Source organism: Cydia amplana, chromosome 18 (genome assembly GCF_948474715.1).
Source record: "Cydia amplana chromosome 18, ilCydAmpl1.1, whole genome shotgun sequence".
Classification (NCBI taxonomy): domain Eukaryota; kingdom Metazoa; phylum Arthropoda; class Insecta; order Lepidoptera; family Tortricidae; genus Cydia; species Cydia amplana.
Genome location: NC_086086.1, coordinates 14,658,987 through 14,679,976, shown reverse-complemented (window position 1 = coordinate 14,679,976; position 20,990 = coordinate 14,658,987). Strand labels below are relative to the sequence as shown.

General features: G+C 37.0%; 2 protein-coding genes and 1 pseudogene across 2 annotated transcripts; 1 reads left to right on the top strand and 2 right to left on the bottom strand.

Moving 5' to 3' along the window:
* Positions 1-1,986: 1,986 nt before the first annotated feature.
* Positions 1,987-4,384, top strand: LOC134656478 (conserved oligomeric Golgi complex subunit 5). The gene has a single exon (XM_063512015.1). It carries the CDS (start codon positions 2,080-2,082, stop codon positions 4,321-4,323), a length of 2,244 nt encoding a protein of 747 aa, XP_063368085.1. The 5' UTR covers positions 1,987-2,079; the 3' UTR covers positions 4,324-4,384.
* Positions 4,385-5,203: 819 nt separating this feature from the next.
* On the bottom strand, positions 5,204-9,856 carry LOC134656196 (syntaxin-18). The gene is made up of 3 exons (XM_063511691.1): positions 9,152-9,856; positions 6,445-6,612; positions 5,204-5,392 (listed from the first exon to the last, which is right to left on the bottom strand). The coding sequence occupies exons 1-3, from the start codon at positions 9,761-9,763 to the stop codon at positions 5,204-5,206; spliced, it is 969 nt and encodes a 322-aa protein (XP_063367761.1). The 5' UTR covers positions 9,764-9,856.
* Positions 9,857-20,053: 10,197 nt separating this feature from the next.
* On the bottom strand, positions 20,054-20,153 carry LOC134656688 (U6 spliceosomal RNA; annotated as a pseudogene).
* Between the last annotated feature and the right edge of the window lie 837 nt (positions 20,154-20,990).

Here is a 20,990-nt window from a genome sequence, read left to right as displayed (position 1 = left end):
AGGTATGGTTTGGCCACCCAACCGTAAAGAGTAAATAAATTTATATAATCTGCATAAATATAATCTGTTTCCCAGAAAAAAATGTGTCGTTGGATGGCCAAACTGTATTACCATAATTTTCAGACACGCAATTTTGTAATAACTTAAATACAATGAATTTTAAACGAACTTTCGCAAAAAATAGTGTTCTATAGTTTTAAGTTCAACAGTAGTTTCAAAAAACTATTTTATACAGTTTTTGGAAATCACTTGTGTTTTTTTCTACGCCGATGCCGATGGAAATAATAACGTTCGACTGTGACTAGACTCCTTAATAACTTTCATGATCACTTGAAGTTTTTTATTTCTTATCGGCGTTACCATTAGTTTTTAGCGTAAAGCGATTTATTTACGAATATTATGCTGCCATTAATAATTTTCCCTTTTTTATCAATTTTCACTTTTTTATCAATTTTCACAGACAATTGAACTAATAGACGTGCAAAGTGGACCATAATTCTTGTTATAAAGATAGTCGCACTAGATGGCGCTATTGCTTGATTGATGGTCACTAGAGTTAGACCAAGTTAACTCTGTAACGATTTTGACAGCGCAGACTGTGCAAGGGTTATTAAATTTATACGTCATCATTTCATTGAAGTTTGACGATTAAAATAAAACTTGCACAGGCTGGGCTATCAAAATCGCTGCAGACTTATCTTGGTCTTAACTCCAATTTGTGGTTCAACTTTTGTATATTAGTTCAAATGCCTCATGTTACCTTTAGTCGTTGAGTTGGCAACCCTAGATAAAATTTGAATGAAACCACACAAACATAAGCTATATTTTGATGCCCTCGATGCCTGTGATATTTTAGGAGTTCACCTATTAAAAAAAAATGGTATGACAAAAAAATGCAGTTCTACACAAGTCGTTAGGGTTGCACATCCAATGTTTAAATAAATCTAAATTTATTTCAACTGGCCTCTTAGCTTCTATAGTTCTATGTACAATGATAAGTCTTGTAAATAAATTAATCAAAGCATTATGACATTGCATCAATTGAATTTCGATGCTAGTGCACAATTATGTTGGAAATAGTATTTATAATTAACTCTGTAACAATACAGCACAACACTGTGTGCTAATTTGAAATAAATAAAATCAAATCAACAATTGGTTTTTAGTTATTTTACCCTTTTTAGTCGTGTAAATGTGGATTAGAGTTAGTGTTCGAGCGAAACCGGATATTCAGCCGAAACCGTATGATTTTTGTACCGAAAGATTCGATAGTTCTTTGGCCGAAACCGAACCTTCGGCCAAAACATGATTTTTTAAAACCAAACTAAGGCTGTGATACAAAGTAATTAAGTGAAAGAAGAGTCCGTCCGTCGTTTCAAATGGTCATAAATTCCAATCTCACTAGAAGTGGTGAATTTTTTATAAACAGTCAAGCAAATCTTGTCAGTAAAAAAAGGCGCGAAATTCAAATTTTCTATGGGACGATATCTCTTCGCGCCTACATTTCTTAAATTTGCCGCCTTTTTCTACTGACAAGATCTGCTTGACCAAGTATATTTTCCTTTTAGGGTATGCGCGCACGAGCAACTTTGTGTTTTGTCTCTGTCGCACTTGGCTTCGACGCTTGAGTGCGACAGAGACAAAACACAAAGTTGCTCGTGCGTGCCTACTCTTAAGGAACGTAATTTTCCCACCCCTCACCGTTGCCCCTCACTGCTAAAGTATGAGCCCCAATGCAATTACAAAACGCACCATAAAACTGAAGAGCGTTCAGATACCTGATATTTTATTTGTAGTAGACTATTTTTAAGACATTATTTTCAGGCTCACCATTAGATAACATACAAAAGTGGAAAATTATTAAGATTGTTTATAATGGTGATGATTTTAATATTACTATGCTAAAATTATGAGCTCAGTTTTTTTTTTACCTCGTACACGTTCAGATACTTTCTGTTATTATTCTGCATGAGTGATGTTGTCTTGTTGTCAGAAAACTGTCAAAACAAAATTTCATGGATCGGAGTATGGAGTATAATTCTTGATAATTCTACAATTTTTACATTAATTTAATAAACAATGGATGCTAAAGACGTGTGTGTGGAAATAGAAAACGATGAGTTCTACAGTAAGTTCCTTGTCGACACTGTGAAGCCGCTAGTTGGCGAAAACATATCAGTGTCCGATCAAGTCGCAAAGCTAACACAGGGCATAGAAAAACTCGGAAAAAGCCTAGAAAAGCAAGTCCTAGCTAAACACAATGATCTGCTAACGCAGGCGAGCCATATATCCGATTTAGAGATGACTTTGGCATCGGTGCAGTCGCAAGTCCAGGGGTTATTACGCAGCGCCGAAAAACTGAAAGATAGGGTCCACACACCCCACCGAGCGCTTGAAGAGCAAACTCTCATGCTTGAACGCGTCCAAACAACGTGTAATTTACTCAGACACACAGCCAAAATCCTGTTTTTATGGAACAAACTGGCCAGTATTAAAGATAACCCACCTAAAGAGGCTATAATCTTATTTGAGCTGAACGAGCTAATCGGTGACTATGATTTTGACGGCATTATCATCCTCGAGGAAGTACTAAAAGAAGTGGAGCAGAGGAAGAAGGAGCTGCTAAATAATTCTACTGCTCTTTTACAGTCGAGTTTATTAAATGGAGAGAAAGATAAATTGTTGCAATGCTTTAAAGTATTTCATAATTTACAATGTACTAATGAGCAGATCAGAAACACTGTTGATAGTATCCTTATTGACCTTAAGAAGGAGATTAGAGCCGGCCTAAATGTGCAAATGGTTTCTATCGAAGTGAAAAAGTCTAGTTCGGGCCGGGTCGCTCCCGGAAAAGCAAATATAATGAATGCACAAGACTTCAAAATTAAACTTTGGGACAATATTGAAAAGCTGTTCAAAGTAGACATCTATAACAGCTGCACAAAAGTGATTATGCTTCAGAATGTTGTGAACGAGCTACATGCGATTGGTAACTTCCGGAACATTGCCAAGACATTTTGGTCCAACTTGTGTACTGTGTTCAGCACCGAACTGGAAAAGAGCCCACTCAATGTCAACCAGTCTGTAGAGATTGACTTCCCAAGGCTATTGAAGTGCTTTAATGATTTGCTATCTAAACTTAAATGCAAAGACTTGGAGATTAACCGGTCTTCATTGGTAAAATGGGAGAACTCATTCTTGTCCAAGTCCCTTGGGAAGCTTTTGGAGCCGGTTAGAAGCATGTGGCACCTGAACCCCGTGCCAAATATGGATCAGCTTGACGGTGCAGTCAGGACCATTGCTGAAGCTCTGAGCATTTCCCTTGGAGATAAACAACTAAGTATAAGCCTAGCTAACAGTGTGGCAAAATGCATCAAACAAATGAATGTTGAGGCAGAACAGCGAATAAATCTTGACAGTGACGTAGCACAGATTGTCGAACCACCAACTAGCGCTCAGCAGAAGAACGCGGAACTCTGCAACGCTTTATATTACTTCTCATCACAGATAAAACGGGTATTAGTTAACATGAACTCCATGCTGCCTCAAGAGAGTGCCCAAATTGTCCAAAACAGTCTTAAAGACATCACAAGCATGCCAGTTTTACAATTATTTACAGAATCAATTAAGAACTCTCTTTACATAATCCTAATGACAATGCATGATGAGCCAGACCTGACGCGTTCTGATGACCCTACTGGCAAATGTCTATCATGCTCACCATATATGAAAGAGCTGCAACAATTTGTATCTAGATGCAAAGACATATACCTGTCAATGTTCCATGAGAAAGCAGCACTGAACGCCTGCTGCGTTACCATCGCAAAGATGACAGTTGAAAGATTTATCCAGCACGTCTGCAACGTAAAGTCTTTAAGCAAGTTCGGAAGATTGAAGCTGCAAATAGACTGCAAGCATTTAGAGACTGCATTATCACCTCTAGTAGATATGTCCGAGTTAGATAACTACAGACAGCTGAAAGCACTAAGTTTGCTGCTTGAGAAAACTCCTCAAGATATAGCAAAGAGTCAAACGGAAGGAGCATCGCTACCATATTCCTTAGTTATGATGTATCTCTTTTCATTCGCTGGTCCGCAATTATTAGCTCCACATACCTGTGCGGGCTGGAACATTCAGAAACTTATGCAATGGCTGGATTCACACCGAAAAGAAAAGGAGAGGTTAGACTTTGTCGCTGGTGCGCTGCAGCGGTACCAGAACCATGTGCGGCAGAACCAGATTGCAACTTATGATGAGGTTTATCCAATCCTGCTGCAGTTGCTGGAAGATGGGAGGGAAGCTGCTAAGAAACAAGAGAAATGAGCTGCAAGCTGAGATTAGTTTTAAGAGTACTACTTTTAAAGAAAATGACAGAGTTCACGAGATGGCATCTCAAACCTGAATAATAGTGTGAGAATGACCTATCATCATTTTTAGGTCACCTATAAAAAGTCATGTTACAAGATACATACTATACTAATATTTTATCAGTATGACATACATGTACAGTCAGCATCAAATAGATAGTGACGTCTAAAGTGGCCAATAATATCGGTACATAATTACACATCCTTTTTTCTATAGTAACAAAGATATGTTACGATATATTTGGTCACTTCGGCCGTCACTATCTTTTTGATGCTGACTGTCCATTTATGCATATGCAATAGGGAGGTAATTCATTAATAATAATACTGATATATTAAATATTATTCCATTAAAGCGACTTTCCATTCGATTCCTAAACCCTCTCACATAGCCATTCTTCTTGGATTCGTCTTCGTGCGTGCGTGCGGGTGCAACACCTATGTTCAATAATAGACAAAGATGAATAATAGAAAAATCAGAATATTATTAATTTGTAAATAATTAAAACATGAGTTAAATTCGTGTTTCTGTACAACAGTTTCTGTCTCAGTCCGACTCGCACTTGTCTGGTCTTTTTTAGGGTTCTGTACCCAAAGGGTAATAATAATAAATAACGGGACCCTATTACTAAGACTGCGCTGTCCCGTCTGTCTGTCACCATGACTGTATCTCATGAACCATGATAGCTACACAGTTAAGTTGAAATTTTTACAGATGTTCTCTTGCCCCTATAACAACAAATACTAAAAAGTATAGAACCCTCGGTGGGTGAGTCCGATTGTCCAGTTTTTTAAAGTAAACACAGAAATACAAACAGCAACAGCACATTTAATCATTAATCATTATACCAGTCGAGGAACAGCAAAGTGAACGACAGTACAAGTAAGAAGAACAGTATGTAGACTCGCAGGCCCGCGTTGCGCTGAATGGCGGCTCTTATTTGGGCGTTCGCGTCTTTCACGTTTTCGGTGGCGCCGACGACGGTGTTGGAGATGCGGTCTATGTCTTGCTCTTGTTGTAATATCTGGAAGAATAAAGCTTTATTTACCAACTCCTACTATAACTTTGTTAAAGGACACTGGCACCCTAGAGAGCATAAAAGAAATAGAGGCAGGCAATTTAAAAGATGGTATGAAATCGAAAACATGGCTGGAGGCACAAAAACAAAAACATGGACCAGATTAGTTCATAATAAGGAAGAGTGGAGAAGATTGGGGGAGGCCTTTGCCCGAAGGCACACAGTAGATTAAGGAAAACTGTAGATATATTTCAAAAATGTATTCTGAAATAAGGCTATAAATAAATAAACTATAACTTTGTTATTCTTATTTGAAGACACTACAATATTTATTGAATAGTTCTAATGGATATTCGCAAATATGTACTTCAAAATGTAAATGTATGTATGTACCGTCAGGTACAAATCAGGGCTACCGCGTTTAATTTCGCCGCTAGTGTAGACGGAGGTCTTTCAAAATGTCAAATGTATAGAAGTTTTGGGGGTTTCAAGTTTTTTAGCGAACTTTTACTCCTTATTCATAGTTGTGGTAAATCTTTGTCCATTCATTCATTCATCTTTGATTAATCATGGTAAACAATATATAGCTTAATAAGTTACAATAAGTAGGCTATACTGGAAATAATATATTTAAATTTGAATATACTGGTTTTTATCTATCATTGCATCAGTCGCATATGACCAGGTCATCTAGAACAGGCTTATTAATTGTGAATAACTAACGTTAACCTTGTAAAATTAAATTATACTGAAACAGACATTCAGTAATTAATTAAAAATATTTGGACTATTTTATTATGGTTTAAAAACTTTAAAATATTAATAATGGTCAAAAGAGATCACAACATGGTACCCAAGAGATGGAAAAAGGAATGATGGTGGACAAAAAATGAGATGGGAAGAGGCGTTCAGGCACGTGGCTGGACCATTGTGGGGAAGACAGGCTCTGGACAGAGACACGTGGAAGAATATGGGAGAGGCCTATGCCAAGGTCAACCAGACAAAACTTCTGCGGAGAAAGGCTAGCAGTAAGTAATTAAAATCTTATAAAAAATAACCTTCTCAGTGAAGATTTCCTGCAGCTCCGCAATGTGTAGCACCTTGCTTTCAATCTGGCGCACCTCCTCCGTCATGCTGTTCAGCTCGTTGAGGAGCTGCACGTTCTCCTCCTCCAGCAGCTGCAGCTCCTCCGGGTCCAGCTGGCCCTCGTCTTGCATTACAGCCACCTGGAACAAGGTTTGAGTTACTCCAAAATTATGATTTATAGCAATCTGCAAGAATGAGTTAGAGTGGAAAAAAAGTACCAGAGTTATTATCGGTTTTGTAAAAGTCTTAATACTATGTTATGATACTCTGATATTCTGATGAGTCCCAGTAGCTCGAAAAAAATACAAAAGGTAACCACAGAACCACAGTGGTTCATATCCCGGTTGATATAAGTCTAGTGAAACTAACCGTGAATCATTCAAAACTGTTAAAGAGTCCTAAATGTCTCTCAAAGCCATGTTTTGCCAAAGAAATAAAAAGGGGGAGGTCAAAGAAGTTGACTTGACGTATTCGACAACTATTGTCAACTAGCAGTACTGATAATGTCCGCTACTTAGCGCTAGATGTCGACTACGAAGTATTTCACGTTTTGGTAAGAAAAGTGATGTATGGAGTTACTACTCTTTCTTTGCTTATACAGGGTGTGCCTAGCCATTGGACAAAGCCGAAATGTACATATGCATTAGGGTATTTAGAACCAGTATACAAAGTTTCATAATAACGGTGTAGCAGTTACAAAGAAATTAACAAATTACGATTTTTTTTACTTTGGAGCAGGATGTATGATGTATTATGTGTAAGTAGCTCCTGAGGTAATAAATAGTATGAAACCTTCTTCGACCTTTTGATAATCGCCAAATAAAATTGAAAGGCGCCTTAATGAAATTTGCACCATTTCAAATGAGGGCAAGTTAAATTCAGACCAAAAAATTAGAATAAACACGCTTAGTAAAAGCGTTTTGGGCGGAATCTCTCAAATGGCTGTTCAGTATCAAGCGGTCAAACAGAATTTCTTACTTTGCCAAGCTCAAGTGAATACCCTGTCCCAGCAAAAAAACATTAGCACCCAACTTCATGAAATCAAGCAGCACCTGGAAGCTAAAACAACAACCGAAGCAAAACAATCCTTCGCCGACATGGTCAGGACCGGGAAAAGTTCAGCTGTGGTGCCCACCAATACTAGCAGCATCGCAATTTACCCTGCAGATAAAGAAAAATCTAGTGAGGATACCAAACACCTGATCCAAAACTTAATCAAGCCAGAGGCCCTAAAACTTCACGTTCGCGGTATGAGGAAGACAAAGAATGGTGGTATCATAATCAGCACTGATAGAAAGGATGACCTCGAAAAGCTTAAAGCATCTCAGCAGCTTCAGCAATCGGGACTTAAAGTGGAAGACACGACCAAAAGGAGACCGAAGATAATCATACTAGGAGTCCCGACAAATATGACCGAATAAGAGGTATTCGATTGTATTTTCGAACAAAACGTTGTGGACCTTCAACCGAGTCTCTCCAGGGACATATTTATGAGCTCAGTGAAACTTAGTCATAAATCAGGAAAAAAGGACTTATCCACCTGCAACTACATTCTAGAATGCACAGCCGAAATACGACGAATGCTTATACAACAACAACGCGTTTTTATTAATTGGACATCTTGCCCAGTACGAGACTTTACTCTCTTGACCAGGTGTTATTTTTGCCATTTATACGGCCATTCGGCTAAATATTGCAGAGATACAGCACCTACGTGTGGACATTGTGGGTCATCAGGACACAGTATAAAAGAGTGCACAAAACAAGGCGATCCTCCCAAATGCGCTACATGTCAACGCTTTAAGAAGCCGTGCAATCATAAAACCGGAGACGAGCAGTGTCCAGCGATGAAATTTGCGCAAATCAGATATTTAAATTCCATAGACTATGAAGGCGACTAGAGCGCCGCGATTAAACGCCATTTGCTGCACTTATCAACAAAGGTAGATAACGCAAACAACGTCTTACTTGATGAGCTACATTGAATTTAAAATTAGGATAGACTTTTTGTACAAATTGTATAGTTATGTCATGACTTAACATTTTTAATAGTAGAACATAGTCACTTAATTTATTGTTATTATAAATAATATTTTTGTTAACTTAAGCATTTCCCCACTTACTCATTGACCTACAAAATTTGCATACCTAAGATACAAGTAAATGTTTACTTAGTTTAGGTATGTTTATTAAATTATATTTAGCAATTGAAAATAAAATTATAGTTGGTATTTTAGTTCTAACTTTATTAAAGTGTATTAGAAAATAATATGTATGAATGACCTATTACATAAGTATATATTGCATAATTACCATTGTAAAAATCAAACTAGCATAAGTTTTATTGAATAAATATTATCTTATCTTATCTTATCTTATCTAATCTTTTTTATTTATGACCCTAATAACATTCTGACTTTTGACAAATGTCATCATTGCCGCACTTTTTTGAACAAATTGTCAAAAGCACTGCCAATAATTAATACAGTATGTTTCTTTTTGTTCTCGATTATTGGAAATAACTTTTGTTTGAAATTTTTTTTATATTTTGTTATATTAAAAAAAACATTAATGTTTGAGCATTCCTGAGGAGTAACCGTACATGGTATTTCAGGCTTAGCCCAATAGCTTATTTGACTGATCAACATATACAAAAACTTAAAATGTATAATTACATACCTCACTGTCAGTCAAATCCACTGGCCTTCTTAAACTATCTGTCTCTTCGGGCTCAATCTCTACATCCTCTTTAACAAGCTTTTCTGTTTTAAATAAATTAGGATTACTCGGCTTCATCTGGGGCTGTTCTAGCCTTGAAAGCTTTCTCATGTCAATAGCCCTTTTTACTCTCAGAGCTTTCAGCTCACTGTGGATCTTACATACAGCCTTCAAGTACGCATCTATGAGGTCGATGACCGCGTCCATATACTCCCTGGTCTGTCCCGACACCGCTAGCTTCCGGTTATCATTCCTAAACTCTTTTAACAAGTGGGAACATGTGTTAATGATTCTTTGAGCTCCCGTGTCTATTTGATCTCTCTCCGCCTCCGTCATCTCATCCCCAGTTACATTATTGAAAAAACTTAAATACCTTTCCCTGTGTTCAAACAAAAAGTCTCGTAATCTAGTGATTTGTGAGCAAATATCTTTCGCCGTTTGCATGAAACCATGTTTCGATTTAGGCCGCAGTATACGCTGTTTGTCTTCACTCACGGGGCTTTGGATTCCAAAAGCTTTATTACGAGCTTTTAAAGTTTTGATGCAGGCTTTGAAAAGTGGCGTTATATCCATGTTTAGGCTAAATTTTAATACAATAAGTACAATAACATTGCACAAAAATCACACGTCGATACGAATATTTCATGACATTATTGACATGACATTTGAATTTGACAGCTTGTCTATGGGTGCTAGAGGTGAACTTCACTTTTGTAATGACAACTTTTTTTTTTTTTTTTTTTTTTTCTCCTGGCTTACTCCCTGCAATTTTGCCCAGGGTGAATTTGCCAATGTCGGTGTTGACTTTCACACGTGAGGAGAATGTTCGGTATAATAATTTTGTATTTTTGGAAGGATGTAGTTGGGAAACCCTAAAAACAAATAATTGTTATGAACATCACAGACAAACACATGACGAATACAAAAATTAGCAAAAAAGCGGGAAGCGGGTGACAGAACGTTAGTAGTGCCAACATGAAGGAAGTGGAAGAGAAGAATACTACCATCACAGATCATATAATACTAGTACAGATACCCAATCCCATACTAAAAACGCGCACCGTCCTAAGTAGCAAATACTTGTAGGCAATTTTTTAGTTCACAGTAACAAACTAGATGGCGCACGGAGCCCCACGGAGCTAATAAAACTCTTACGACAAACATGCGTTGAAATGGCGTCAAAACACCTCTCGCGCGACATCTGTTGTAGCTTTCACGCACTAAACCTACACATCACATTCATTTTTAAGGTCAATCATTACTAGATGGCGTTTCAGCCATCGGCGACAAAATTGAAATTTATTTACATATCATAATTTACGATTATGAAATCAATTTGACTTTTTAGTTTTTTTGTTAATTTTTTTGTATTGTAAATAGAAGTTTGAATGGGTACCTACTTTAGTATAGGCGAAGGCGTCAAAGTTTCGTTACAAATCACAGGTCGTATTCTTATCGCTTACATTGCTTCGGCAAATCGGCACGACAAGCGTTCGGGTAAACCAGCATAACTGTGACTTTGAGATACACAATAATAATGCATAATCAAAGAGGACTCTTATGCTGGTTTGAAGGTATCTAGTAGGTACCTATGCTTCACATTAGGGCAGAAAGAACACGGCATTGCGGTATGATCTGTTTTAATAAAATAATTCTTGGAGCTAAGCGTTGCATTGCCGCGTGCCGTCCACATGGCCTTGAGAGGCCCAAAGCCCAAGGTCGCGCCGACGAAACAATCTATTTTTAACGTCCGTTAAATAAAATCGAAAGTAATAACTTGAAAAAATATGCGCATATTAAAATCTAAATTTATATGTGACGTTATCTATGAAAATGGATCTTATTGTCGATGGCGCTTACGCCATTATTGACGATGTTCAGATATAAATAAAAGGCCACGCGACGCCGTGCGGCGTAAGCGCCATCGACAATAAGGTCCCTTTTCATAGATAATGCCCCATATTAGTACCTAGAGATATAGATATAATACTACGCGGTATTTTCTTAGATTTATTATGAAATAAAAAACCGGCCAAGTGCGAGTCGGACTCGCGCACGGAGGGTTCCGCACCATAAACAAATATCGAGTCGAGCCAAAACAAGCAAAAAAACGGTCACCCATCCAAGTACTGACCCCGCCCGACGTTGCTTAACTTCGGTCAAAAATCACGTTTGTTGTATAGGAGCCCCACTTAAATCTTTATTTTATTCTATTTTTAGTATTTGTTGTTATAGCGGCAACAGAAATACATCATCTGTGAAAATTTCAACTGTCTAGCTATCACGGTTCGTGAGATACAGCCTGGTGACACGGTGACAGACGGACGGACGGACGGACGGACGGACAGCGGAGTCTTAGTAATAGGGTCCCGTTTTTACCCTTTGGGTACGGAACCCTAAAAAGACCATGTATATAGGAAAGGAAGGAGTAGGTATTTTGTAAGGATCACAGATCATATGTGACGTTATCCATGAAAAGGGACCTTATTGTCGAAGGCGCCTACATCGTTATCAACGATGCTCCGGTATAAATACAATGCCGCGCCACGCCGTGCGTCGTAAGCGCCATCGACAATAAGGTCCCTTTTCATAGATAATGCCCCATAAAATACTAGTACATACATAGTACATGCAGATACCCAATCCGCCAATCCCATACTAAAAAAGTGCATCGTCCTAAGTAGCATATGTGACGTTATCTATGAAAAGGGACCTTATTGTCGATGGCGCTTACGCCGTTATTAACGATGCTCTGATATAAATACAATGCCGCGCGACGCTGTGCGGCGTAAGCGCGATCGACAATAAGGTCCCTTTTCATAGATAATGCCCCATATATGTACGTTGCTTTGCGTGTTTTACATTCTATTTCGTAATATTGCAATAAAAAATGTGTGTAACGTTTTTTTTGCCATGCTTTTAAATTAATAAATAAACTAATTGTATTTCCGATTTATTCATTTTTTTATTTAGCTACTAAAAGTTTTGTAGCTTATTCGCTACGGCTATCATGAGTTGACATTTGACGTTTAGGTACGCTAGCGACTGCATGAAGTCGATCGCAGTCTATCTCGCTCGCACTCGCATTGATGTATTGGTGCGATCGAGTTCACGCAGTCGGTGGCGTAAAAGTCAAATGTCAATTAATGGTAGCCGTACTTGTCCGTACCGTAGTTGCTAAGCGGGCGAGGTGTTCAAAATAATCTTGACGCGACTTTATTGTTAAGTGAATAAGAGCGCGTCAAGGAAATTATGAACGCCTCGCAGGTCCACAACGTTACAAAAAAAGTGACCTTGAATTACCTACTCGATCGATTTTTTTATATTGAAAATAAAGTGTAATTTATTTATATAATGAGACAGATATTTGTTCTTGAGTTATGGATATTTTCTATGTATTTAAGTATTAATTGTATATTACACATTTGTATCGTTAGTCAATTTGTGTAAGAATGTCCCTATAATATTTATTTATTTATTAAACATTTATTTCATGTTAAAAATTTACATTCTCGTACAAACGGCAGTAACACGATTTATTTTGTAGTATTTTAAAATACAAAAAGGAAATATTTGCACTAAAAACAAATATTTACAGCCGGGCTAGCCATGATAGGCACGACAGTATCTCGCGGCGAGATATATTGCCCGTCCCTCTTTTATTATAGAATAGAATAGAATAGAAGAAATTTATTCAGAAAACGCTTAACATGGTTAGAACTGTTAGAAGTTTCAAACCGTGCATGCTGTCCCTGTCGCTACTATTAGAAAGAAGAAGAGGACGGCACGAATGACTGTGGCGTTCAGCGTTCACGCCTATGTACCTAGTTGTATGGTAGTTTTCGTAAGCACACAGACGCACCTTACAATTAGTACTTAATCCGAGTGTGCGTGTGCACGTCGCTGTGCGGCCTTGAGACGCTGGAGCGATTGAGGACATAAGTACTCGTATTAAATTAAAAATAAATACAAACCTATAGATATAACACACCGTATTGTCAATTCAAGTTTGCAAACGCGCACTGTATTCAGTTTAGAATCGAAACATCGACTTTTGACCAGTCATGGCGGTCATGACCTTGCATTGGAAATACGAACACCTAGGTTTTTTTTTCAAGGATAACTCGCATGTCACAAAATTCGACTAGGCAGGCCCCGCGACCCGCGAACACCGAATATTGCAAATTTTGGGCTCTTTTGCTCACATTAAGTTGTAATTCGAGTGACAGAGATAGTTGCATGAGTCATACCAAGCATATTTTATTAGTGTTATTTTAAACATCAAACTTCTATTAGATTATGTAATTAAAAGAACACTTGCATAGTCTGTGTTATCAAAATCGCTGTCAATTTAGTTTGTTCTACCTCATGAAGTTTACAAACTTCGATTTTCGCGGTTTAAGCCGATCATCGTTTACAACAAGGAAATTAATAAACTGTAGACCTCGCGAGCATAGCTTAAAACTGAATAAAAAATATATGGGTACGCCGTTTAGAATTATTTAGAAAAACTAAATTAACAAAAAGTTTAATAAAAGATTGGAAAAATGAAACGAATACGTTTAACCCGTGCTTTGCACAAATAATAATACATAATACAATAATATAAGTGTAAAAATTTACAAAAAGTTAGCAGCGCACTTTACTGGGGTTCGAACTTGGAACCTCCATGCATCAAAGCAACTGTTTGCTAACTGCGCCATGATAGCACTTAGCCAATTTGACGAAATTTGGCTACTTATTTTCGAGTAAAAACCTACATACATATCTAAATACCGCCTATACCATTACAACATTTCTACATTTTTGCCAAGCACTGTAAATATATCTCAAAAAGAAAAGGAATGCTCTTATAATATTGATACGACTACATATTTATTTCCGCAATTTTGAAACAATCACATTGAAAAAAAAACTATTTTATCCTAGAATCTGGTCACAAAATTTGATGAGAATCGGTTGAGAATTAAACCGAGGAGAACGTTCTCCTCAAACGAAATTTGGCCCGAGTTAAAACGGAGACCTTCGCAAACGCGTCGGTCAATAAAGGAGTAAAATGTGCGTTTGACTTGGACATCAAGCGAAATAAAAACTTGCATTGTGTTTAAAAACAAAGCATTCATTTCTTTTGAAAAACATCGGTTTACGAGTTTTTTTAATTTATATTTTAACGTCAGGCCTACTTTAAAAAAAAATAGGTACTCATTTAGAGTAGGCATGTTTATTGACCGATCTATTTTTTTTACATTATGTACTAAATTTCGTAATTCATAACTCAAATGTAATTATTCTAAATCAAACTCCACATATTAGAACCGTGGTTGCTCCATCTAGTGACAATATTCAATATTACTTCGACAGCTCCACATAAGTGTCCTGCGCTGTTGTTCATAACGTAGTCAGTCGCGATATAATTGTGATTTCAAATTTTGAAAATGAATGCATTGAATTCGTGTTGTTATTAATGTTTGTATTTCATTTATAATGTTTTTAATTTATGACACTTTAAATGTCTCTTAATACATCTTAATCTGTAAGATAAAAATTTCGTTATCGCCGATTGTGACATATAGCGCCATCTATGATATCGATTTAAAAAGAATTATACGGCCTTCGGAATGGGAGGGCATGCCTGTAATAAGGATGGCCTAGATAAATTAGACCTTATACAGGCTAAATGTTTAAGGATCATACTAGGTGCTATGCTTCCTTCTCCCAAAAATGGCATGCAGGTGGAAGGTGTTGAACCGCCGTTATCTCTACGCAGACAATACCTCGCCGACAGGTTCTTGATTAAAGCCAGCTCTTATAACAACCACTTGCTGCTTCCACGCTTGCGAGCACTGGCACTGGAGGTCACTGAAAACCGATATTGGACATATAAAGCCTTTCCCAGAATAGTAATTTCTTTTTCAAAATTAATTAATATTCACCCCAGTGTATACCAATCTGGTACTAACCCTTTATTTGAAGTGGCGTTTGAGACCTTAATATACTCACCAAAAGTTATATTAGATATAGGAATTTTCAAAAATGATACAGGGGCAAACAACAAACTCAATAAATTTTTGGAAAAATGGCAAGAATACTTACCGGTTTTTACTGATGCATCTAAGGTGGATCCTACAAGATGCGTGGGAGCAGCGGTGTGGATTCCTCGGTACAATATTGCCCTCCCATTTAAATGTCCTCCTCAAACATCCATTTTCACCGGTGAGGCAGTTGCTATTCTTGAGGCGGTAAAATGACAGCGTTTTACACAAAAATAAAACGCTAATTAAATAACTTACCATATTCGGAACCTAAAGTAATATATTGAGAGTGGCAACACTGTAGTTAGTCGTATTGTCCTTTTCTAGCATATACGTCCATCTCTCTCCCACACCCCCACCACTTCAGGCAGTTGCGTTTGACAATTTTGACAGTTAGAAACAAACGCAAATTACCTCATTGTCTCAAAATTATACATATTTACACCAGGCAGGATTAAAACTTTAGGTTCCGAATATGGTAAGTTATTTAATTAGCGTTTTATTTTTGTGTAAAACGCTGTCATTAAACAACTGTACCGATATTCGGAACCTAAAGTAATATATTGAGACGTGTTTGTTATCGCCTGGTGGTGGGAAGACGCCAAGCCAATGTGATTATACATGTACTTACATATTATGTATATGTAATATTATTATATTAGGAGTGTTTAATTAATTAATTAATTATGTAGTACACCCTTTATTTTAATACATGTGAGGAGAGAGGTATTTAGTAAAGCATACAATTTTATATACCATTATATTATGATACTAACTTTCCATTTTATATACGTATTTAATGTAGGTACTTATAAATTTTCAACGAAAATAAGTGAGTCACCACAAGGGTGCTATAGTACTTAATTATATGTATGTGAGACTATGTAAAAGAAGATAAGTCAGTCTACTCTTCAGGGAGCATACAACATCTGTGATATGGAGTGATGTAATTAAAATATGAAAAGATAAAAATCATAAAGTACTCGAGTAGTTTTTATTTATAACTCCCAATTATTGACAAATTTGATAATAATTATCTAGTAAGGTAAGCAGTTGCAGGATATAACAAGGACAAGACCTTTCTTATTTCCCGAATCCCTCAGGATTAAGTAGACGAATATTTTAAATATTCGTTATATCACTATCACTACCCACAAAGTTAATATTGGGTAGGTACTTAATAAAATGTCATAGGGAATACTTTTAATGATTTTACTGAATTCTTTTAATGACTGTGAGCCAGTGTGAGCTATTTATTTGGTTATAGCTATAAAATGCATTTAATCGTTTGTACGCTTTACTAACGCGAACACGAGCTAATGGACCTAAACAAACCTTACTTAAAATTGTGAAGGTTACTTTGAGAGCTTAAGCCATAACATAGTACTCATGTGGGCACTAGTTACGACGCTTTTTAGTGCTCTTGGCGTTCAAATGGTAAATGTAGAATTGCCACAGAGCTTTATCAATTATATTTGTATAGGTGCAGCTCATTCTGCTTATATTCATGTTTAGCTATCATCAAGTGACCTTAATTGTACTCATTATTGTCTATATATGCAGTATGAGTAGTTTACCTTATCTGGTGCCTACTAGTAGACATAAACTTGATTGTTTCTGAACGCTAAAGTGGCTTAATTTATGTAAACCATTCATAGACATAGCTTAATTCTGAATACTCAGTCTTCTCTTTCCAGATTAAGAATAAGGTACTTAATTCGAAACCTTAGCTCATCGCATATGTGTTTTTAACCAAAATGAAAATTTGTGTTTATTTTGTGATTTTACATTATTTGCAATAACTGTGCGGAACCATGAGGTCCCCGACCTTTTGCCGGGCACCCGTGGGCCCAAAGCCAACAGCGCAGATGCCGTTTAAGAGGAACCTATTTTATCCAATGCTAGGGTCAACACTTTGTCGAATATATTTGATATTTATGTATATTTATCCTCCTTATGACCTAAGGGTAGGTAATTGTAACTTTTTGATATCAAATATACGCAGAATAGTCAATTATTTTGTATTCTGAAGTGCATATAATATTACTGGATTTGGGCCAGTGTGCTTTTGTATACTATATCTCTGGCCTACTATATGGGCTAGTCTATTAACATCCCGCCTCCTGGAAGGCAGTATACAGACTTCTTAGATATATTCACGGTAGTGCTAAGAGTGTGGACCTGGTTTTCCGACACTTGACTGCATGAGATTATTTTTTCAGGTCTCGAGCAAGAAGGGTGCCTAGATAGGTTGAGGTCCTCAACTTGTGGATTTGGTAGGAGCAAGACACAGACGGGGTGTAAATTAGTTAATCCACCATGTTTCAAGAGATTCATGTGCATTCATGCCTTCAGGTTACACTGTAGAGACAGACTAACACTTTGGCAGAGTTTTGCTAACATATAATAAATGATTGCATTTGTTTGGGTGTACAATTACATGTTCCACACCAAAAACATAATTATTTATATATTTCAATCTATTTTTGAAAGGTTTGCGTTTCAAAATAGCTTCGCCTTTTCGCAAGGCGTGCTCCTGTTCCCCTATTTTATTGTGCAAAGCGAACAGTATCACAATGCTATAATTTTGTATAAATTGAGAACTAGAGGGTCATGCCCTAGACGTGACCGCCCAGAAACTGTGCTAGAACCGTTCGTGCAAACCATTCAGTCACTATTTTTAAAAACCTTTTGTAGTGGGTACATTCCACGGTCTTAAATTTATTAAACGTGTAGTATCAAACTATGACAAGTCATGATAAGTGAAATAAGTGATAACAGTATCTGGTCCGTGCATAGAAGCACTTGCCCTTGAGGTTAGGGCATGGGTAGTTTATTATAAACTTAATCCGTGCATAGGAGCACTTACGATACAGGTGGTTTAAAACTTCCAGGGTCACAATACAGACACAAGGGTGTAAAATACATAATTCATAAACGCCCGTTAGGCCAGTTTTGTATATTTTATTTCAAACATGCTTGTGCAGCACCGCCAGCACATGATAATTTTCCTAATATACCATGGCAATCAGGGATATAATAATTATGTAAAAAGGTAGGTTGGTCATGTCGTGTACATAGGTAGGTACTCGTAAACATGTTAACTGAAAGACAAGTGCTCTCCAGCCAAATGTAATTTATGCAACTGTGAGCTGCTCTTACATTGGGATCATATGTATTTATTTCTAGTCTGTCATATTGTAGCAGGCCTGGACTTCAAAGGTTTGTAGATGTTTATAGGGCCGTTAAACGGACCCTTTGTACACCTTGAGCAGGCTGTTTGTTTCACACCATGGGTAATATATATTGTAAACATAGCTTATTTCAGAATGGAATCGTAAGCTCTGTCGTGTCGTGAGCTTACCGAGCCTGATTTAATTAGAGTCCACAGATTGTATGGACCTTGGAGGATTGACCACTCCTTATTCTAATTATCAATATTCTGCCTGGGCTTATAGTCGAAATTAGGTGACTAAATCTCTTAGTATTATCTATGCCACCCAAGTTATGAGGCTTAGCGTCTCCAGACCACAATTTTATATTAGGGTGCAAAGATTTTTTCATCTTTAAAATAAAAATGAGTCAAGATAGGCCTGGAATCTTAGGTTTTTATTTTACCTATTATAATTTTAGAAATGTTATGTAAATGGAAAGCAGTTTTCACTTTTACCACAGTTAATTAGCCCAATTTCGGGTTTAGCCAATAGGGTGTTCGGGACCCTTGAAATAGATTGGTAAACAAAAATGAAAACTCTAATAACGAAGCCTTGCCTATTTCGACTGATTTTTACCCAAAACATTATTTTAAACCATTTTTACTTTCTCTAAAAAGATATATTTACAAATTAATCTTTGTAATATTTTTGTGATTGTGGTCTACTCGCACGCCTGTGTTATGACCATATCATTTATATTTCTGTGAATATGTCTGACGTGCCTTGCGCAGGCTTACATAGGTTATAATATCATCATCAATAACTTGACGTCAGTTTGTGAACGAATCAAAGATTCTTTTGGCACACCTTACGCAGGTGTAAACATGGCAGCCTTGCGCAGGTTTAGATAGGTACATAATATATTGATTTCATCACAAATAACTTGACGTTAGTTTGTGAACGAATCAAAGATTCTTTTGGCACACCTTACGCAGGTGTAAACATGGCAGCCTTGCGCAGGTTTAGATAGGTACATAATATATTGGTTTCATCACAAATAACTTGACGTTAGTTTGTGAACGAATAAAAGATTCTCTTAGGCGCACCTTAGCAGGTGGAACCATAACAAACGTAAGTTTAAGAATAAGTATCATTCAAATCAAATACCCTGAGTTTATGGGTAATATTCCCTAAGTTGCGGGTTCCTTGCTCGACAAGGTGAAAGGCTTTACGCAGGCTTTAACAGGCACTTTTAGAAAGTGTCATTCACGGTGACGTGCAGATTTGCCAAAACTAAACTTTAACTCTACAGTTAACTAATATAATTTGACAATATGAACCAAACCATGCGTCTTTGTCAATGAATCAATCTAAAGATTCCCGTATCGTTAATGCCCTTCCATGTCACAGGCTTCCGATTTTATTTGAAACGTTTAAGTGTACTATTTATGTAGGTAGGTAAGTAGGCTTAAGAATTTACCCTCTTGTATGTAGTTACGTATAGAATTAATAATCAAGTTATTCAAATTCAAAATAACACAAGCACATATAGCACCTACATGCAAGAGTTCTTTTCCTTAACCTTTAAAGCTGTAAGTACCTGCTAAGTTATATATTTAAGTAGGTACCTACCTACATAAATCAAAGATCTAGTTGGAGAGATATAAGTTGATAGATACAGAGTGAAATACTTCACGAATTCGCATGTCATTCTTGCGCAGAGCCATGCTAATCTCTATGTCTAGTCAGATTTAAGTTTATGTACTGCCGAAGTACTCACTTTCCACAAAAATAAATGCAATGATTGCGATGTAGGTTTGTTCGTTACCTTGTGTCCCTTAGAGCGGAAATATCGTCGGCTCCTATTCGGGTACACGTTAGTTATCAGCAAGTTTATTACCAAAAAATTAATTTTGCAATATTATATTAACCCGGAACGGGATAAAAAGATAAATTGCTGATAGATACTTGGACAGATAAAAAACCTACACGTCTATAAGCTTCTACCTTAATACGTAGGTTCTACGTAACACGTATTAACTATCCGATCCATTCGTATTCGAAAACACAAATCACTTGAAAGGGTATACCTCCACACATCACCATTTAAGTATTATATAATTTCAACCGTTATTATACACACACAAAGATTTAAACTAACAAGACTCGGAAGAGACTTAATAAAATTAAATTATAATGGTGACACGTGCACGCTTTACCAGCTCGATGTGTTTTCTACCATGTGATTTTAGTATTTTCATTGGCATAGCCACGGTGCGCGCAGGCAGCCTTTGAAAACACTTGCACATCACTATTCCGGATCATTTTTATTTGCTAGATAGTTTAACGGACAACTAAATTTAAATATTTATTTCGAACGGCAAAAGCCGTTAGAAACTGTTTTTCAATATAGTCAGCTAAACTGGGGTACAAATTCAAAAACTCACCAGCAGTTTAGCTTCACGACCTTCCAGATGGAAATACAGCAAGCCAATGAGGTAATTTGCGTTTGTTTCTAACTGTCAAAATTGTCAAACGCAACTGCCTGAAGTGGTGGGGGTGTGGGAGAGAGATGGACGTATATGCTAGAAAAGGACAATACGACTAACTACA

Excerpts from the sequence above, each read along its gene's own strand:
- LOC134656478 (XM_063512015.1), top strand. The coding sequence starts at position 2,080 with ATGGATGCTAAAGACGTGTGTGTGGAAATAGAAAACGATGAGTTCTAC.
- LOC134656196 (XM_063511691.1), bottom strand. The coding sequence starts at position 9,763 with ATGGATATAACGCCACTTTTCAAAGCCTGCATCAAAACTTTAAAAGCT. Across the intron at positions 6,613-9,151 it reads TGGATTTGACTGACAGTGAG|GTGGCTGTAATGCAAGACGA; the intron begins GTATGTAATTAT and ends ACCTTGTTCCAG. Across the intron at positions 5,393-6,444 it reads AGGAAATCTTCACTGAGAAG|ATATTACAACAAGAGCAAGA; the intron begins GTTATTTTTTAT and ends TTATTCTTCCAG.